We start from the raw sequence: 19,443 nt of genomic DNA on the forward strand, positions 1-19,443 counted from the left end.
CAGGTGGTGGTACAGGCAGGTGGTGGTACAGGCGGTGGTGGTGGTACAGGCAGGTGGTGGTACAGGCAGGTGGTGGTACAGGCAGGTGTGAGTGGTGCAGGCAGGTGGTGGTACAGGCGGGTGGTGAGGTGGTACAGGCAGGTGGTGGTACAGGCAGGTGGTGGTACAGGCAGGTGGTGGTACAGGAAGGTGGTGGTGGTACAGGCAGGTGGTGGTACAGGCGGGTGGGTGGTACAGGCAGGGTGGTGGTACAGGCGGGTGGTACAGGCAGGTGGTGGTGGGTACGGGCGGGTGGTGGGGTACAGGCGGGTGGTGGGTACAGGCGGGTGGTGGTACAGGCAGGTGGTGGTACAGGCAGGTGGTGGTACAGGCAGGTGGTGGTGGTGCAGGCAGGTGGTGGTACGGGCAGGGTGGTGGTACAGGCAGGTGGTGGTACAGGCGGAGGTGGGGGTGGTACAGAGCAGGTGGTGGGTACAGGCAGGTGGTGGTGGTACAGGCAGGTGGTGGTACGGGCAGGTGGTGGTGAGGTACAGGCAGGTGGTGGTACAGGCGGGTGGTGGTGGTACAGGCAGGTGGTGGTGGTACAGGCAGGTGGTGGTACAGGCAGGTGGTGGTGGTACAGGCGGGTGGTGGTACAGGCAGGGTGGTGGTGGTACAGGCGGGTGGGTGGTGGTACAGGCGGGTGGTGGTGGTACAGGCAGGTGGTGGTGGTGTGCAGGCAGGTGTGGTGGGACAGGCAGGTGGTGGTGGTACAGGCGGGTGGTGGGTACAGGCGGGTGGTGGTGGTACAGGCAGGTGGGGTGGTACAGGCGGGTGGGGTGGTACAGGCAGGTGGTGGTACGGGCAGGTGGGGTGGTACAGGCGGGTGGTGGTGGTACAGGCAGGTGGTGGTGGTACAGGCAGGTGGTGGTGGTGGTACAGACGGGTGGTGGTGGTAAGGCAGAGGTGGTGGTAAGGTGGGTGGGTGGTACAGGCAGGTGGTGGGTACAGGCGGGTGGTGGTACATGCAGGTTGGTGGTGCATGCGGTGGTGGTATGCAGGTGATGGGTACAGGCAGGTGGTGAGGTGGTGGGTAGGTGGTGGTGGTACAGGCAGGTGGTGGTACAGGCAGGTGGTGGTGGTACAGGCAGGTGGTGGTGGTACAGGCAGGCGGTGGTACATGCGGGTGGTGGTACAGGTGGGTGGTGTGGTGGTGAGGCGGTGGTGGTGGTACAGGCGGGTGGTGGTACAGGCGGGTGGTGGTGGTACAGGCAGGTGGTGGTACAGGCGGGTGGTGGTACAGGCAGGTGGTGGTACAGGCGGTGGTAGTGGTGTGGGTGGGTACGGGCGGGTGGTGGTGGTACAGGCGGGTGGTGGTGGGTACAGGCAGGTGGGGTGGTACAGGCAGGTGGTGGTGGTACAGGGAGGTGGTGGTAGTCACAGGCGTTGGTGTGGTACAGGCAGGTGGGGTGTTCGAGGCAGGTGGTGGTGGTACAGGCAGGTGGTGGTAGTACAGGCGGTTGGTGGTACAGGCAGGTGGTGGTGGTACAGGGCGGGTGGTGGTGGTACAGGGGTGGTGGTGGTACAGGCGGTTGGTGGTACAGGCAGGTGGGGGTGGTACAGGCAGGTGGTGGTGGTACAGGCAGGTGGTGGTGGTACAGGCAGGTGGTGGTGGTACAGACAGGTGGTGGTGGTGGTGAGGCAGGTGGTGGTACAGGTGGGTGGTGGTACAGGCGGGTGGTGGTACAGGCAGGTGGTGGTACATGCAGGTGGTGGGCTGCAGGTGGTGGGTACATGCAGGTGGTGGTACAGGCAGGTGGTGGTGGTAAGGTAGTTGGTGAGGTGGGGTACGGGCAGGTGGTGGTACAGGCAGGTGGTGGTGGTACAGGCAGGTGGTGGTGGTACAGGCAGGTGGTGGTACAGGCAGGTGGTGGTACATGCAGGTGGTGGGTGCGGGTAGGTGGTGGTGGTAAGGCCAGGTGAGGTGGTGGTACAGGCGGGTGGTGGTACAGGCGGGTGGTGGTGTACAGGCGGGGTGTGATGGGCTGGAGCGGGTGGTGGTACATGCAGGTGGGGTGGTGCAGGTGGGTACATGCAGGTGGTGGTACAGGCAGGTGGTGGTGGTAAGGCAGGTGGTGGTGGTACAGGCAGGTGGTGGTACAGGCAGGTGGTGGTTGGTACAGGCGGGTGGTGGTGGTACAGGGGAGGTGGTGGTGGCACAGACAGGTGGTGATGGTACAGGCAGATGGTGGTACATTCAGGTGGTGGTGGGTCAGGCGGGTGGTGGTGGTACAGGGAGGTGGTGGTACAGGCAGGTGGTGGTGGTACAGGCAGGTGGTGGTGGTAAAGCAGGTGGTGGTGGTGGCAGTTGGTGGTGGTAAGGCGGGTGGTGGTGATACAAGCAGGTGGTGGTGGTACAGGCAGGTGGTTGGTACAGGCAGGTGGTGGTACAGGCAGTTGGTGGTACAGGCAGGTGGTGGTGGTACAGGCAGGTGGTGGTGGTAAGGCAGGTGGTGGTGGTACAGGCAGGTGGTGGTACAGCCAGGTGGGGTGGTGGGCAGGTGGTGGTGGTACAGGCAGGTGGTGGGTGGTACAGGCGGTGGTGGTACAGGCAGGTGGGTGGTGGTACAGGCAGGTGGTGGTGAGCCGGTGGTGGGTGGTACAGGCAGGTGGTGGGTGGGTACAGGCAGGTGGTGGGTGGTACAGGCAGGTGGTGGTGGTACAGGCAGGTGGTGGTTGTACAGGCAGGTGGTGGTGGGTACAGGCATGTGGTGTGTGGTACAGGCAGTTGGTGGTGCAGGCAGGTGGTGGTGGTACAGGCAGGTGGTGGTGCAGGCAGGTGGTGGTGGTACAGGCAGGTGGTGGTCGTACAGGCAGGTGGTGGTGGTACAGGCAGGTGGTGGTGGTACAGGCAGGTGGTGGTACAGGCAGGTGGTGGTGGTGCAGGCAGGTGGTGGTGGTACAGGCAGGTGGTGGTACAGACAGGTGGTGGTATAGGTGGGTGGTGGTGTGCAGGCAGGTGGGGTGTTACAGCGGTGGGTGGTACAGGCGGGGTGGTACAGGCAGGTGGTGGTACAGGCAGGTGGTGGTGGTACAGGCAGGTGGTGGTACAGCAGGGGGTGGTAAGGAGGTGGTGGTGCGGTGCAGGCAGGTGGGGGTGGTGTACAGGCAGGTGGTGGTACAGGCAGGTGGTGGTACAGGCAGGTGGTGGTACAGGTGGGGGTGGTACAGGCAGGTGAGGTGGTGGTGGCTGAGGCAGGTGGTGGTGGTACAGGCAGGTGGTGTACAGGCAGGTGGTGGTGCAGGTGGTGGTGGTACAGGCAGGTGGTGGTACAGGCAGGTGGTGGTACAGGCAGGTGGGTGGTGGTACAGGCAGTTGGTGGTACAGGCAGGTGGTGGTACAGGCAGGTGGTGGTGGTACAGGTGGGGTACAGGCAGGTGGTGGTACAGGCAGGTGGTGGTACAGGCAGGTGGTGGGTGGACAAGCAGTTGGTGGTACAGGCAGGTGGGGGTGGCTCAGGCAGGTGGTGGTACAGGCAGGTGGTGGCAGGCAGTGGTGGTGGTACACAGTTGGTGGTACAGGCAGGTGTGGTGGTACAGCAGTTGGTATAGGCAGGTGGTGGTACAGGGAGGTGGTGTAGTACAGGGCGTGGTGGTACAGGCAGGTGGGGGTTGACAGACGGGTGGTGGTACAGGCAGGTGGTGATGGTACAAGCAGGGTGGTATAGGCAGGTGGTGGTACAGGCAGGTGGTGGTAGTGGCAGTTGGTACAGGCATGTGGTGGTACAGGCAGGTGGTGGTGCAGGCAGGTGGGGTGGTACAGGCAGGTGGGTGGTACAGGCAGGTGGGGTGGTACAGGCAGTTGGTGGTGCTGGCATGTGGTGGTACAGGCAGGTTGTGGTACAGGCAGGTGGTGGTACAGACAGGTGGTGGGTACAGGCAGGTGGTGGGCCAGACACATATACCTTCCCCACTATACAGTATATCAGAGGCTATGGTCTCCCACTGGGCTCAGGTTCCTTCACCACAGTTTTCTGGCCACACATTTATTTTCCGTTTTCTTTTATTCTGGTTAACGTTTATTTACACTGTTACTGAGGTTGTGTGGCCAGAGCACCGCAGTAACGGCCAGGACGCGGGAATAATGTATACAGTAAGGTAGTTGTAGCCACCATAACATCGGCGCCAGCGACGTTCTTGTACTTGTCCTAGAATCTTAGATGTTAATATACATTGTTTGTTTTTTTAAGAATTCCAGAAATGAACGAATGTAGTGCAGTTGAGTGTTATTAGTGTTATTTTTTGTTGTTTTGAGATACTTTTTGCTGCAGTTTCCATGTTCCGATTACATTTTCACATTTACAGTTTAAGGGAAATTAACGTCAAAAGCTTTGTAGTAGTAGAACTGCACAAGGTTTAGGTGTCGTCGCTCTCTCACACTACTGCTTCACGTTGTCTTACAATTTTCTAGATTCTTTTTGTGTAATGTTATAATGAAGATGACTCAAGTATTACAAAGATCTCAATAAAAGGAAAGTCTACAAAACTCCTTCTACCTTTTTATACGTTAAATAATAATAAAATGACCCACTTCTTTAAGGTACAGTCAGTGATTAAATTATTATAAGATCTTAAAGGTTTTATATAATATATTAGATTAAACCTTTCTCCCCAACAGAGTTTAAAACTAAAACAAGAAGTTGAAGCTGGCGGAACTGTGGTGCAGGGTCCCCACCCCGAGGGTCCCCACCCCGAGGGTCCCCACCCCGAGGGTCCTCACCCCGAGGGTCCCCACCCCGAGGGTCCCCACCCCGAGGGTCCCCACCCCGAGGGTCCCTACCCCGAGTGTCCCCACCCCGAGGGTCCCCACCCCGAGGGTCCCCACCCCGAGGGTCCCCACCCCGAGGGTCCCCACCCCGAGGGTCCTCACCTGGAGGGTCCTCACCCCGAGTGTCCCCACGTTGATGGTCCCCACTCTCTAGTTTCCCCATTCCGAATGTCCCCACCTTACCCTGATGGTCCCCACCCCGGGGTCCTTACCCTGATGGTCCCCACCCCGGGGTCCTTACCCTGATGGTCCCCACCCCGGGGTCCTTACCCTGATGGTCCCCACCCCGGGGTCCTTACCCTGATGGTCCCCACCCCGGGGTCCTTACCCTGATGGTCCCCACCCCGGGGTCCTTACCCTGATGGTCCCCACCCCGGGGTCCTTACCCTGATGGTCCCCACCCCGGGGTCCTTACCCTGATGGTCCCCACCCCGGGGTCCTTACATCTTGCACCTTTAAATCATCTCTTAGGAAATATATTTTGTCTAAGTATTAATATTTTTGGTAATACCTACTTTATATTCCTGCTTTTATTGTACCACCAAAACCGTTTTATCAGTATCATGTAGATAGATAGAAATTACCATTGCCATAAATATATTTGCCGAATACACATGATACTGACAGCTCTGTCCTCTTGTTTCACCTTATTACAACCCATGTTGTTCTGCTTCCCTCCCTTATCATATTTATGTATATCAACTGCACTGTAAAGTATGTATATACTTATAATATAAATGTAAAAAAAAAATTATTTAAATAAATATCGAAGTGATAACCGTAGTAACATTCTGATATTTTCTTACTACCACCATGTTACGTGTAATATTCCTGATGGTACTAAATGTACAGTATATATCAGGTGCCTACAGGAGAGCTCAGGCTTTCAACTAGCTCAACCATGTTAATATTGTTATTATTATCGATTCTGTATCTGTGTTGTTCTGGCTAAATAAACCGTTCAATATCAATATCAATATTAGTGTCCTCACCCCGAGGGTCCCCAACCCGGGGTCTTTACATAGAGTGTCCCTACCCCTAGTGTCCCCACCCGGAGTTTCGTCACACCGGGTGTCCCCACCCCGGGTGCCCCCACCCCGAGGGTCACCACTTTTTTTTTGTGTAGAGAAAGAAGGGGTGAAAGAAGATTAGAGGTGGAGAACGGAAGTTATAGTTCGGAAAATGAAGAAATTTAGGAGGAGGTAGGAAAGGGCGGGCTGACCGCCTTGCTGTGGGTTACCTAAGCTAATAGTGTGTTCAGGTTGTGTCATGGGATAGTCATTGTCTGTCGGTACAGGCACTAGACAGCCTACCCTATACCATATATGGGTGTTTCGAGGGCCTTATTTTCGTATTCCGCCGACCCTACTGGCGGATGCTGGTCTAGGAAGGTTGTCTATTGCCTGGCTGTATAGATCGAGGGTGGTAATGGACCGTTTGAGATTTGGTAAATTTTTGGAAACCATGTATGGTTGTTGTCGTTGCCTGGTGGGAGTCCTTGAAGGAGTTCTTGCTGTGATCGCTCTCCCTTTTGCCAGACTCTGCTGGCCAGGGTTTGCAGATGCTGGTTGATGGGTTTTATTCTCAGGCCTCTATGTATCTTGGCTGTGGTTCTGGTGAAGGGGTATCTTTCACCTGTGACGCATCTCAGGGCTTCATTTTGGACTACCTGTAATTTTAATAACCGAGTGGTGCTCATGGTATGAAGAGGTACTGCTGGGTAAGTTAATATCGGTATGATAAGTGATGTAACCAGGAGGAGTTTTATTTTCTCAGGAAGCACGTTAAAGTGGTATAGTTTTCTTCATCCCTCTTCTTGCCTTTTCCTTCCTGGTGTGGACATAATGGGAGTAACCTCTCGTGGATATGTGCAGGCCCAGGAGGGTGCCTCTGCTATTGTATTCTATCTGGGAATTATTTGTTACAAATGGATGGGCTTTCCTTCTGCATAAGGGTATCACTGTGAATTTCGGGAGACTGGTTTGGATTTTCCAGTGTTTTTCGAAATTATTTACCGTTTCTAATTCCCGCCTGGTGTTGTCAACCTGTAACGCTCGCGATTTTCCTTGATGTGTTGTTGTTTGAGTGATGTCATCTGCATACATAATATCTTCATTTCCTAATCTAGTAGGAGGCGGAGTGTCACTTGTGTAGATGATATATAGGGTGGGAGAGAGGACGCTGGGGTCCTTTCCTTACCCGAGTGTCCCTCACCCCGAGGGTCCCCACCCTGAGTGTACTCCCCTTGGTTTCCCCATGCCGAGTGTCCCCACCCCGGGTACTTACCCCGAGGGTCACCACGCTCAGTGTCGAGGAGGGGTCAGAGGTCATGGGAGAAGTGGATTTTAAAGATGAACTAGTGGCGCTGAGGTAATGGTGGAGGGAGGGGAGGGTGTTGAGGTAATGGTGGAGGGAGGGAGGTGTTGATGGTGGAGGGAGGTGTTGAGGTAATGGTGGAGGGAGGAGGTGTTGAGGTAATGGTGTGTAGGTAATGGTGGAGGGAGGGAGGGTGTTGAGGTAATGGTGGAGGGAGGGGAGGGTGTTGAGGTAATGGTGGAGGGAGGGGAGGGTGTAGAGGTAATGGTGGAGGGAGGGGAGGGTGTAGAGGTATTTATGAACGTAATTTTGATTTGAATTTTGCTACTTACAGCGGTTAATTTATCGTGCTCCCATACCTATCCTGTGAGCGGTAGCCCAAAAGGATTAGAGCTGAGGTCACAAAGGGTCTGTACAACAGTCCCGGGTGGTCAGGATATTATGGCATTGAATGTTACATAATATTTAAAATACAAGGAATATATATATGAAATACTCTGTAACATTCAACGGTGTAATATCCTGACCACCCGGGACTGTTATACAGACCCTTTGTGAGAGGGGACGGGGGAGGTTGAGACATACGGAAGGTTGATATTGATATTAATATTGATACAGTTTATTTAGCCAGAAAAACACAGATACAGAGTGGATAATAGTAACAATATTAACATACATATATTGTTTATCACTATTATTTTTTTTAGTTTTTGTATTTCTTTATTATTATTATTATTATTATTATCATTATTATTATTATTATTATTATTATTATTATTATTATTATTATTATTATTATTATTATTATTTTTATTATTTTTATTATTACTATTACTATTATTATTACTATTATTATTATTATTATTATTATTATTATTATTATTATTATTATTATTATTATTATTATTATTATTATTATTATTATTATTATTATTATTATTATTATTATTATTATTATTATTATTATTATTATTATTATTATTATTATTATTATTATTATTATTATTATTATTATTATTATTATTATTATTACATTTGCGCTCCCCAGGCCCTGATGTGGGTCAGTGACCTGTGCCCGGGTGGGTTAATCCCTGTAAAAAAAAAATAAATAAAAAATATGAGTGAGATTTCTTCGTGGCAGCTGATATTCTACTGTACATTTATTTCAAGGAATTATTATGTCATTAATATTATCTGGAGTAGTACACGTAACATGGTGTTATCATTTCGTTATTTATTTTATTTTATTTTATTTTATTTTATTGTTTTACATTTATATTATAAGTATATGCATATTTTACAGTGGAGTTGATATACATTAATCTGATAAGTGAAGGAAGCAATACAAGATGGGTTGTATTAAAGTTAAACAAGGGGACATATTACAGCCAGGATCATGTCTTGACGGCAAATATATTGTTATTGCATTAGTAATTTATATCTATCTATCTATCTATCCTTCTATCTATCTATCTATCTATCTATAAGGGAAGTAAGTTATAAGAAACACGTCAGACCAACACTGCTGACCGGCCTTTCTTCACCACTGTCCACAACGCTATATATATATATATATATATATATATATATATATATATATATATATATATATATATATATATATATATATATATATATATATATATATATATATATATATATATATACCCTTCCTCCTCTCCTGTCTTTCACTGTGCTCTTCCTCTCCCCCCTCACTTTGGCCTCCCTCACTCCCGCACACACCTCTTACCTCCCCACCGCCCACCACTCACCAACCCGTGACTCATCGCTGGAGTTGTCCCTCCTTTCCCTTCCGTTTTAGATTCTACCTCCCTCCCTCCCTCCCCCCATCCTCTCTCTCTCTCTCTCTCTCTCTCTCTCTCTCTCTCTCTCTCTCCGATCCGCCCTCCAAACTTTCTCTCTTTCTTCCTCCCTCCCCAGCTTCCTTTACCCTACTGATCTCATCCTACCCCTCTCCCCCCATTCGTTACTCGCTCTTGGGACCCCCCTCCTCCCCTCCTCTTTTGTTACTTCCTGTGTGTTCTTCCTCCTTGTGTGTCATGGGGACCTTCTCTCTCCTTTATTACACTCTTCACTGCGCCACCCTTACTGTGCCACCCCTTTACTGTGCCACCCCTTTACTGCACCCTTTACTGTGCCACCCAATTACTGTGCCACCTTTACAGTGCCATTCCTTTACTGTGCCACCCCTTACTGTGCCACCCTGTACTGTGCCACCCCTTACTGTGCCACCCTTCTGTGCCACCCTTTACTGTACCACCCCTTACTGAGCCACCCTTTACTGTACCACCCTTACTGAGCCACCCCTTACTGTGCCACCCTTTGTGTGCCACTTACTGTGCCACCTCTTACTGTGCCACCCCTTACTGTGCGACCCCTTACTGTGCCACCCTCTGTACCACCCTTGTTGTGCCACCCTTTACTGTGCCACCCTTTATTGTGCAAATCCCTTACTGTACCACCTCTTATTGTGCCACCCTTTACAGTGCCACCCCTTACTGTACCACCCCTTAATGTGCCACCCTTTACTGTGCCACCTCTTGTTGTGCCAGCCTTTAATTTGCCACCCATCACTTTGCCACCCCTCACCGAGCCATACCTCACTGTGCCACCCCTTACTGTGCCACCCCTTACTGTGCCACCCCTGTGACACCCCTTACTGTGACACCTCTCATTCTGCCACTCCTTACTGAGCCACCCGTTACTGTGCCACCCTCACTGTGCCACCCCTACTGTGCCACCCTTACTGTGACACCTTTCACTCTGCCACTCCTTACTGTGCCACCCCTCACTGTGCCACCCCTACTGTACCCCTTACTGTGACACCTCTCACTCTGCCACTCCTTACTGAGCCACCCCTTACTGTGCCACCCCTTACTGACACACTCTCACTGTGCCACCCCTATGCCACCCCCTTACTGTGACACCTCTCACTCTGCCACTGCTTACTGTGCCACCCCTACTGTGCCACTGTGACACCCCTCACTCCTGTGCCACCCCTACTGCCTGCCTCTACTGTGCCACCCCACCTTACTGTGACACCTCTCACCCACTGCTTAACTGTGACAACCCCTACTGTACCACCCCTTACTGTGACACCTCTCACTCTGTCACTCCTTACTGAGCCACCCCTACTGTACACTGTGACACCTCTCCTCTGCCACCCCTACTGTACCACCCCTTATGTGCCACCCTTACTGTACCCCCACTGGGCAACCCCTACTGTACCCCTTACTGTGACACCTCTCACTCTGTCCTCCTACTGAACCACCCCTTAATGAGCCACCTTACTGTGCCACTCCTTACTGAGCCACCTTACTGTGACACCCCTCACTCTGCCACTCCTTACTGAGCCACCCCTTCACCTGCGTATCATGAAACTGCTGCCCCTTACCACAGTACCGCCCCTCGACAGCCCCTCACTACAGTACCTCCTCTCTCAGCGTCCCTCACTGCCGCCCTCTCCTATCGCCCCTCATTACAATATCGCTCTCCACTGACGCCCCTCACCACAATATGTCTCCTCACTGCCGCTCGTCTACATTAGTCCTTCGCTGCCGCCCTTCACTATACCGCCCTTCACTACCACTCCATCACTGCCGCCCGTCACCACTGACCTCCCGTCATTAGTAATCGGATGGGCGTTAATTTGATAGACATATGTTACAGAATCTCCGGAAAGCAACTTATAAATGACCAACTCCGACAAAGGTGCAGCATTGGAGTAGTTCTCGTTCCTACCATTCCTCTTATTCTATATTACTGAGTTCCTCCCGTCCAGTCCTTCAGCTACACTTTATCAATATATCACTTCATACTATAGGTACATTGACCAAAGACCTCGAGGCTATAGTTCAGTGGGGCACACATAACCTAAGGTAGTTACGTTCCTTACAAAAACAAAATCTTTCACTGTCTCTCTCACAAACATTTTCATTTCAGGGTCCACATTACACTCACTACCATCTCCATTGTACCAGCCATCAGTGTTAACATCTAGCTTAGTCTTAATGTAATATTTTCCAATGCAACCAAGAACTAAATTGCATTTATTGATTCGTCCATACTGTACTTCAACGTAGCTTCTCAGGCTCTACATTCTACAGCAAACTCCTCCTGGTTACATCACTTATCATACCGATATTAACAGCAGTACCTCTGCATATGAGACACCACCCAATTATTAAAATTACAGGTGGTCCAAAATGAAACCCTGAGATTCGTCACAGAACCACAGCCGTGATACACAGAGACCTAATAAAGCCCATCAACTAGCAGCTGCACCACTGGCCAGCAGAGTCTGACAAAAGATAGAACGTTCAGAGCAAGAACGCCTTCAAAGACTCCCCACCGACAACGGCAAGAACCATATTGGTTTCCAAAGGCAAAGACAACCTTAGACCAGCATCCGCCAGTAGGGTCTATGAAGGCCCTCAAAACACCCATATATATGGAGTGCTCATCGACGGGCAATAACAACCCATGACACAACCCTAACACACTATTAGCTTAAGCCCTCTCCTACCTCCTCCTAAATTTCTTCAATTGAACTATAACTTCCCCACCTCTAATCTTTTCACCCTCTATTCTCTACAAACACACATACACACACAAAAAAAATATCATAAAAAATAAAATAATAAATAAATAAACAGTGTCTGCTCACCTGGTATACTGACTGCTCTTGCCTGTGAAATGGTGAACCCCAACCTTGTTTATCATTACTTCAAAAATTAACATATGCCATTCTCCTTCATCCTTCCTTTCAATCCTGGTCATACAACACATCAGTCATTCATCATTCCACCCTTCACTCCACTCAAGTTCCATTTTGTCTAAATTTATCGTCATACTTCCATTGATCTTCCCACTTCACCACTGTGGAATTTTCTTCATTTTAAACCTTTCCTCCAAATACAACCTATAACTCTTGAAATAATGGACATATAATCGTACAGAACTTTTATTACGTAACTAAATTATGCATCTTCATGTTTATACAAAATACAATGAAACACGTAGAGGACTTCGGTGTCTAGCGTCACCCACCACAAATAAACCTATATAATCTGGTCATGTATTGACGAGAAAGGAAGAATATACTGTAATGGCTGCGTAGATTTCTTTTTGGTTAGGATTAGGTTAGTTAGGTCGCATAAAACAAACGATCGACCAAGTGGGGATGTAGTCTTCTGTACATGTTGGCTGCTGCAGCTGTGGATCACTTGGCAAGTACATAATAACAACATCACTACCAGCAAAACTAACAACGCATCATTTCTCTCCACACTGTATGTACTGTACAAACGTGTCGAAACTACGCCAGGCGGATGCTCTCCAGCGTCTTGCCAGCACTGGTGCGAGAGAGAGGAGGAGGCTGGTGATGAGGGAGGGGGAGGAGAGACTGGTGATGTGGAGAGAGCTGGTGATGTGAGGGAGACTGGTGATGTGAGGGAGAGCTGGTGGATGGGAGGAGGAGGAGACTGGTGATGGGAGGGAGAGATCTGGATGTGAGGGAGAGGTTGTGGGGAGAGAGACTGGATGTGTGAGGAGATGAGATGTGAGGAAGAGACTGGTGATGTGAGGGAGACTGGTGATGAGGGAGAGACTGGTGATGTGAGGGAGAGACTGGTGATGGAGGTGAGAGACTTGTGGGGTGAGGTGTGAGGGCTGGTGTGGTGGGGGAGTGGGTGGTGTGGGGGCTGGTGGGGTGAGGAGGCTGGTGTGGGGGAGGGTGGTGTGGGGGAGGTCTGGTGTGGGGGAGGGTGGATGGTGTGAGTGGTGGTGAGGAGAGACTGGTGATGTGGAGGGAGGACTGGTGATGTGGGGGAGACTGGTGGTGGGGGGGAGACTGGTTGGTGTGAGGATGGGATGGTGTAGAGACTGGTGATGTGAGGGAGAGGCTGGTGATGTGGGGGAGGCTGGTGGTGTGAGGGAGGCTGTGATGTGGGGGGCTGGATGGTGGGGAGGACTGGTGATGTGGGGAGGGCTGGTGATGTGAGGGAGAGACTGGTGATGGAGGAGACTGGTGATGTGGGGAGAGATGGTGATGGTGAGAGTCTGGTGATGTGGGGGGGAGACTGGTGATGTGGGGAGAGGCTGAGATTAACTTGAGGTAATGGGAGACTTAACCTCATTTGTCTCTTATCTTGCCTCCACAAACTCACAATTTCACTTCACGCACTAAACTTTACATTACGTGTAATTTGGTAAAAACGTTTATTGTTGACTGCTATAAAAAATTGTTCTGTTCGTAAATACCCTGTTAAAATAACTCATCCATCATCCTTAGTACTGAAATTCATGTGAAGGAGCGTCAACAAATTACTTTTAGGGAGCTTGTTTAATACGTTTCGTTCCGATATTTTTGTAACTCTTATATTTTTTTTTTTTCTTTTCTATCAGATTTCAATTAATTTAAAAATGCATCATCAGTTGTAACAACCTGTTGTGATATTGTACATGGAGGTGGTGAGCACAGTGAGTTTATTGTTCACGCTTTACATTACCGGTGTATTATATCGTCCTGTACAGCCAGAACCTCATGCAAAAGTATACTATTTTTCCTAGCGCAGTAATTTCAGGAACAAGTAACAATATAGACAGCCCAGCAGTGGTGTAAGGTTTTATAGGAGTATATGATACTAAACTATATAAAATGACGACTTTGCTTGCTACTGAATCTGGTTGGCGTGGGGAAACTAAGATTTTTAATTGTTTTCTGTTGTTTGCATAAAAATGCGTCCGAGCAGGCAGCTAGTTGTTTAATTTATCTCATTGGGTGTACAATATGTTTGAAGACAGACTTTATTGAGCCTGAGCGCACAGGAACCATGAAAACATCTTGTAACGAGAATCAAAACTTATTATTCTAGAAACTGTCAACATCTTAGAGCGTCCAAGCTTCACTTACTTATAAAACATCATAAATTAATAGTACTAAAGAATTTTCTTGGAATTAATAACTTAGACATTGACAAGTTTTTATACTTGAAGGAAACAAAAGTGAAGAAGTGAAGTGACCTATAAAAGTAAAGCAGAACAACCAGGAGTTTAGTCGATTACTGTACTGAGAAACTTTCTTATATACTGTAAGTCAATAACTGGTTGACAACAGGCCAATTCCAATGTTGTTACCAGTTTGGTTTGTAAAGTTCAACACTGTAAGGAAACACCAACGACGGTGCTGACAGTGCTTGTTAACCCCAGGAGGAAAGGAACTGAAGAACTTTTTATATGATATCTGTTCTTTATTACCGAGCTGAGTGTGCAAGGTCAACAGTCATAATTTCCACCCAGTTGAGCTCAATGGCAATAAACCAGTGGTGAGGTAGTGGATGCACGTTTAGGCGAACACAGTATTAATACAGCTTAGTTACAACTGTACTTCATAGATATTAGACCGTCATTTATAATACTCACTTGTTCTATGCTTCTGCGTCCACAAGCAAAATCGTTCTCACCAAATGCTAAACCCATTTGCCCCCTTTATGCTTACACCCACACTTCACTACACCTCAGCACAACCACAACACCCAGGCCAGAAAATTGAAGGCTTCCACGAATAAAGGATCGGGGAGTCGTTTGCTGGTGTGATTATAGGGAATTACATGTTCAGAGGGACGCATCCAGCACCGTCCTCACACAAAGGAGCGAGAGGTCGTATGAAATGCTTAATATTACTAATAGCTTCTGTCGTCTGCTAAGAAATGACTAAGCTGGGTGACTGACCAGAGAGAGAGAGAAAGAGAGAAAGAGAAAGAGAGAGAGAGAGAGTGATCAAGACCCTGATGGTGCTGTGAGATAATGGACCAGCTGTACTGATTGCCTTACATAATGTCACTAATCAGTGTCTAAGTTGTGGCCTTCTAACCCACCAGTAGTTGTGTCCCACGGTAGACCAGGTAGGTGTAGTGTGTTGTGTGGATGGTTGTGGCAGCCTTGCAATACTCTGGTACCCAAAGGCAGAGAGGGTCATTCTATAACTAGTAAATAGTGAACTTGATATATAACATAATGCATGATATATCTGTATATGTTCTGGGTACCAAGTTCTATTCACAGAGCGAACACAAACACCTGTAGAGTGCTTTGTAGGTTCTATTTACTGGATAAACAGACACAAGGGAGGTGGCGTCTACTGTCTGGGGGTCAACTAGCTCTTTCAGGCGACATGTATAAGTGATACATTAGCAGCTTCCATATGTCGCCAGGCAATTAATTATGTGGGACATGGTAAAATACATTGCCACACACTCTGCTAGCTAGGCTGAATAAATAATGTATATAAATGGAGCATACATAATATACATGCAGCATTATAATATACATACAATATCATCTTTTATCAGCCAATTCTTATATATCATCTTCATTGTATCAACCAATTCGTTATATATCAGTCTTCTATTATATCAACCACTTGTTATATATCATCTTCATAATATCAACCACCTGTTATATATCATCTTTCATTATATCAACCAATTATATATCGTCTCATTATATCAACCACCTCTTATATATATCATCTTCATTATATCACAAATAATTCTTATATATCATCTTCATTGTATCAACCACCTGTTATATATATCGTTCTGTATTATATCAACCACCTGTTAAATATCATCTTCATTATATCAACCACCTGTTATATATCATCTTCTTCATTATATCAACCACCTGTTATATATCGTCATCATTATATCAACCACCTGTTATATTTCTTCTATGAACACTGAATTCTGCTTAAGTCAGACCTGGGTAATATATAATAAACCTTGAGAAAACCTACTACATGATCTTACAGAAGGAAAACTTCTACTCTCCAGACTTGGACTCCTGTACCTTGGTACTACAGTCCTCAAACGCGAAGAAAATACTAAATTCCTCAGAGTTATTGTTGATGAGAAACTTAACTGGAGAAACCAAATACAAGCCATTCACAGTAAAAGTCAATAAACAGTGTGGTATCATGTATCACACCTGACAGTCACTCACTCTCACAGCAATGAAAGAAATTCCAATCATGATCTTATTTACCAACACCTGATATACTGTCACATACTATGGGGCCTTGGCTCTTCAAAAACACAATCCCTGGTCACTGCACAAAGAGAGCTGTATGGACAATGACCTGCCTAAGAAAAACAGATCACAAATGAAAATTTTGCTAAATTGAAAATGTTAAAATTCGAAGATATTACCTACTGTTGTGCCCTTTGTTTACTAAATTTATCAATCACTTGTTGACAATAATTATTTCCAGTTCCGAATAATCGAGATACAACTTAAGGCACCCAGAGCTGCTAAGTCTATTCTTATGCGCTCCTGTCAGTCCAGACCTCCATAAATATCATGAAGGAGGTGGAAAACTTATCCCCAACCATCCCAAAAAAGACTATGCTCCTTCATTTAAATCATCTCTAAAAATATCTATTGTCTATGTATTAATATTTTTTAATACCTAATATATATATATATATATATATGAAATTATCATTTATATATAAGAAATTACCATTGCAATAAATATATTTGCCAACCAGACATAATCTGACAGCTCAGTCCTCTTGTTCATTTAATACTGTACAACCTATGTTGTACAGCTTCCCAATATATTTATGTTTTACAGTTCCACTGTAACTTGTGTATATACTTATAATATAAATGTAAAAAAAAAACACAAAATAAAAAATTAAGAATGAATAAATATTGAAGTGATAAAGTGTAACATTATGAGATGTTTTATTACCACCATGCTATGTGTACTATTCCAGATGATACTAAATGTTACATAATACTTCCTTGAGATAATGTATGTATATATGGAGGTGCCTGAAAGAGAGTCAGGTTCTCAACTGGCTCAGCCATGTTATTTTGTTATTACTATCCAATTTGTATCTGTGTTTTTCTGGCTAAATAAACTGTTTCACTTCAATTCAATCTTAACCACCTTTTATATAATATTTTTACATCGATAACTGTTATATATCATTTCATTTCAAACTATTGTTATATATCGTCTTCATATATCAGCCACCTGTTATATAGCATCTTCATATATCAGCCACCTGTTATATATCATCTTCATATTCGCCATCTGTTCCAACTATAGCTGCTGTTGTGGGTGGTCATATATATATTATCAGATGTTAGAGTGATGGTGTGTAGTGTGTGTGGGAACTTGTCTATTGTTATTAAGTCTAGTGGGGTAAGTTGGCAGCGAGGAAGGGATGTAGAGCCCGTGTGGTAATCTCTTTACATGGAAACGCTCACCGAATCTTCCATAGAGTGGGTTGGATGTTGAGGAAATTGTTGTGTTTTGTTGCGTCCTCAAGTGAACGAGTAACGTAGGGAGGTGTGTGTGTTTTCTCTTACCGGGCACTTCCACACACACACACACACACACACACACACACACACACACACACACACACACACACACACACACACACACACACACACACACCAGGTCTGAGTTACAGTGTAGAATTTGATGGCTCTGGCCGGTAGGGGCACCAACTCGCATCATCTACACACTACAACCGCAACTCCCGGCATATCATACCAGTGGCCACACCTGTGCTACCCCCCACCTGGTCCATCATACCTCAGTGGCCACACCTGTGACTACCCCCACCTGGCCCATCATACCAGTGGCCACATCTGTGACTACCCCCACCTGGCCCATCATAACCAGTGGCCACATCTGTGTGGTCCCTCATCTGGCCCACCATACCTCAGTGGCCACACCTGTAACTTCCCCATCTGGTCATAATTTGTGTACACACCTGTGACTACCCCATCTGGCTCATCATACCTATGGCCACACCTGTGACTACCCCACCTGGCCCATTACCTGTGGGCCACCTGACTACTCCCCACCTGGCCCATCATACCTAAGTAACACATTGCAGACTACCCCCACCTGGCCCATCATAACCTCAGGGCCACATCTGTGACTACCTCATCTGGCCCACCATGGCCTCAGTGGGCCACACCTGTATCTCTCATCTGGCCCATCATACCTTCAGTGGGCACACCTGTGACTACCCCATCTGGCCCATCATGGCTCAGTGGCACACCTGGTGATCACTCCCCCACCTGGCCCATAACCAGTGGCACCTGTGACTACCCCCACCTGGCCCATCATACCAGTGGCCACATTGTGACACCACCTGGGCCCATTACTCAGTGGACATCTGTGACTACCCCATCTGGCCCACCATACCTTCAGTGGCCACACTCTGTAACTTCCCCATCTGGCCCATCATAATTAGTGTCACACCTGTGACTACCCCCATCTGGCCCATCATACTCAGGCCACACCTGGACTACCCCCTATCTGGCTCATCATAATTAATGGCCACACCTGTGACTACCCCAACTGGCCCATCGAGTACTCTGTCACACCTGTGACTACCCCCATCTGGCCCATCATACTTCAGTGCTTCACCTGTGACTACCCCACCTGGCCCATCATACCTAGTGACCACACCTGTGACCACCTCACCTGGTCCATCATACCTCAGTGGCCACACCGTTTGTTTTGTGGTGTGACTACCCCCATCTGGCCCATCTACCACAGTGGCCACACCAGACTACCTCTGGTTTTTGGTGTGTTTGGTTTGTGGTTGTGGTTTGTGTTGGTTGGTTGGTGGGTTTTGTGGTGTGGTGACCTGGCCCATCATACTTCAGTGGCCACACCTGTGACTCACCCCCACCTGGCCATAATTTGTTCAATTGTGGCCACCCCACCCTCATCTGGCCCATCATACCTGTGTACAAACCTGTGATCACCCCCATCTGGTCCATCATACTCAGTGGCCACACCTGTGACTACCCCACCCCCACTTGGGCCTGATCATACTAAAAGTACACACCCAGACCACTCCCACCCCCACCTGACCCATCACACCTCTGTGGCCACACCTGTGACTACTCCCCACCCCCACCTGGTCCATCATACCAGTGGCCACACCTGTGACTACCCCACCCACCTGGCCCATCATACTAAAGTGGCCACACCTGTGACTACCCCACCCCACCCGGTCCATCATACTCAGTGGCCACACCCAGACTACCCCACCTTCACCTGGTCCATCATACTAAAAGTGGCCACACCTGACTACTCCCACCTCCACCTGGTCCATCATACTCAGTACACACTTGTGACTACCTCCACCTGGCCCATCACACCAGTGGCCAAACCTAAGATCATCTCCCCACCTGGCCCATCATAAATTCTGTACACACCTGTGACTAGCAACACAACCGAACTAAAGTACAATGAT

General features: G+C 48.0%; 1 protein-coding gene across 1 annotated transcript; it reads left to right on the forward strand.

Moving 5' to 3' along the window:
- Positions 1 to 4,657: 4,657 nt before the first annotated feature.
- LOC121854134 (basic proline-rich protein-like) lies at positions 4,658 to 5,053 on the forward strand (the record flags this gene model as incomplete). The annotated part of the gene is made up of 1 exon (XM_042348527.1): positions 4,658 to 5,053. A coding segment is annotated over one exon (396 nt), but the record flags the coding sequence as incomplete, so codon positions are not given.
- Between the last annotated feature and the right edge of the window lie 14,390 nt (positions 5,054 to 19,443).

This window comes from Homarus americanus, unplaced genomic scaffold, assembly GCF_018991925.1.
Source record: "Homarus americanus isolate GMGI-L3 unplaced genomic scaffold, GMGI_Hamer_2.0 scaffold40908, whole genome shotgun sequence".
In the NCBI taxonomy this organism is placed as follows: Eukaryota; Metazoa; Arthropoda; class Malacostraca; order Decapoda; family Nephropidae; genus Homarus; species Homarus americanus.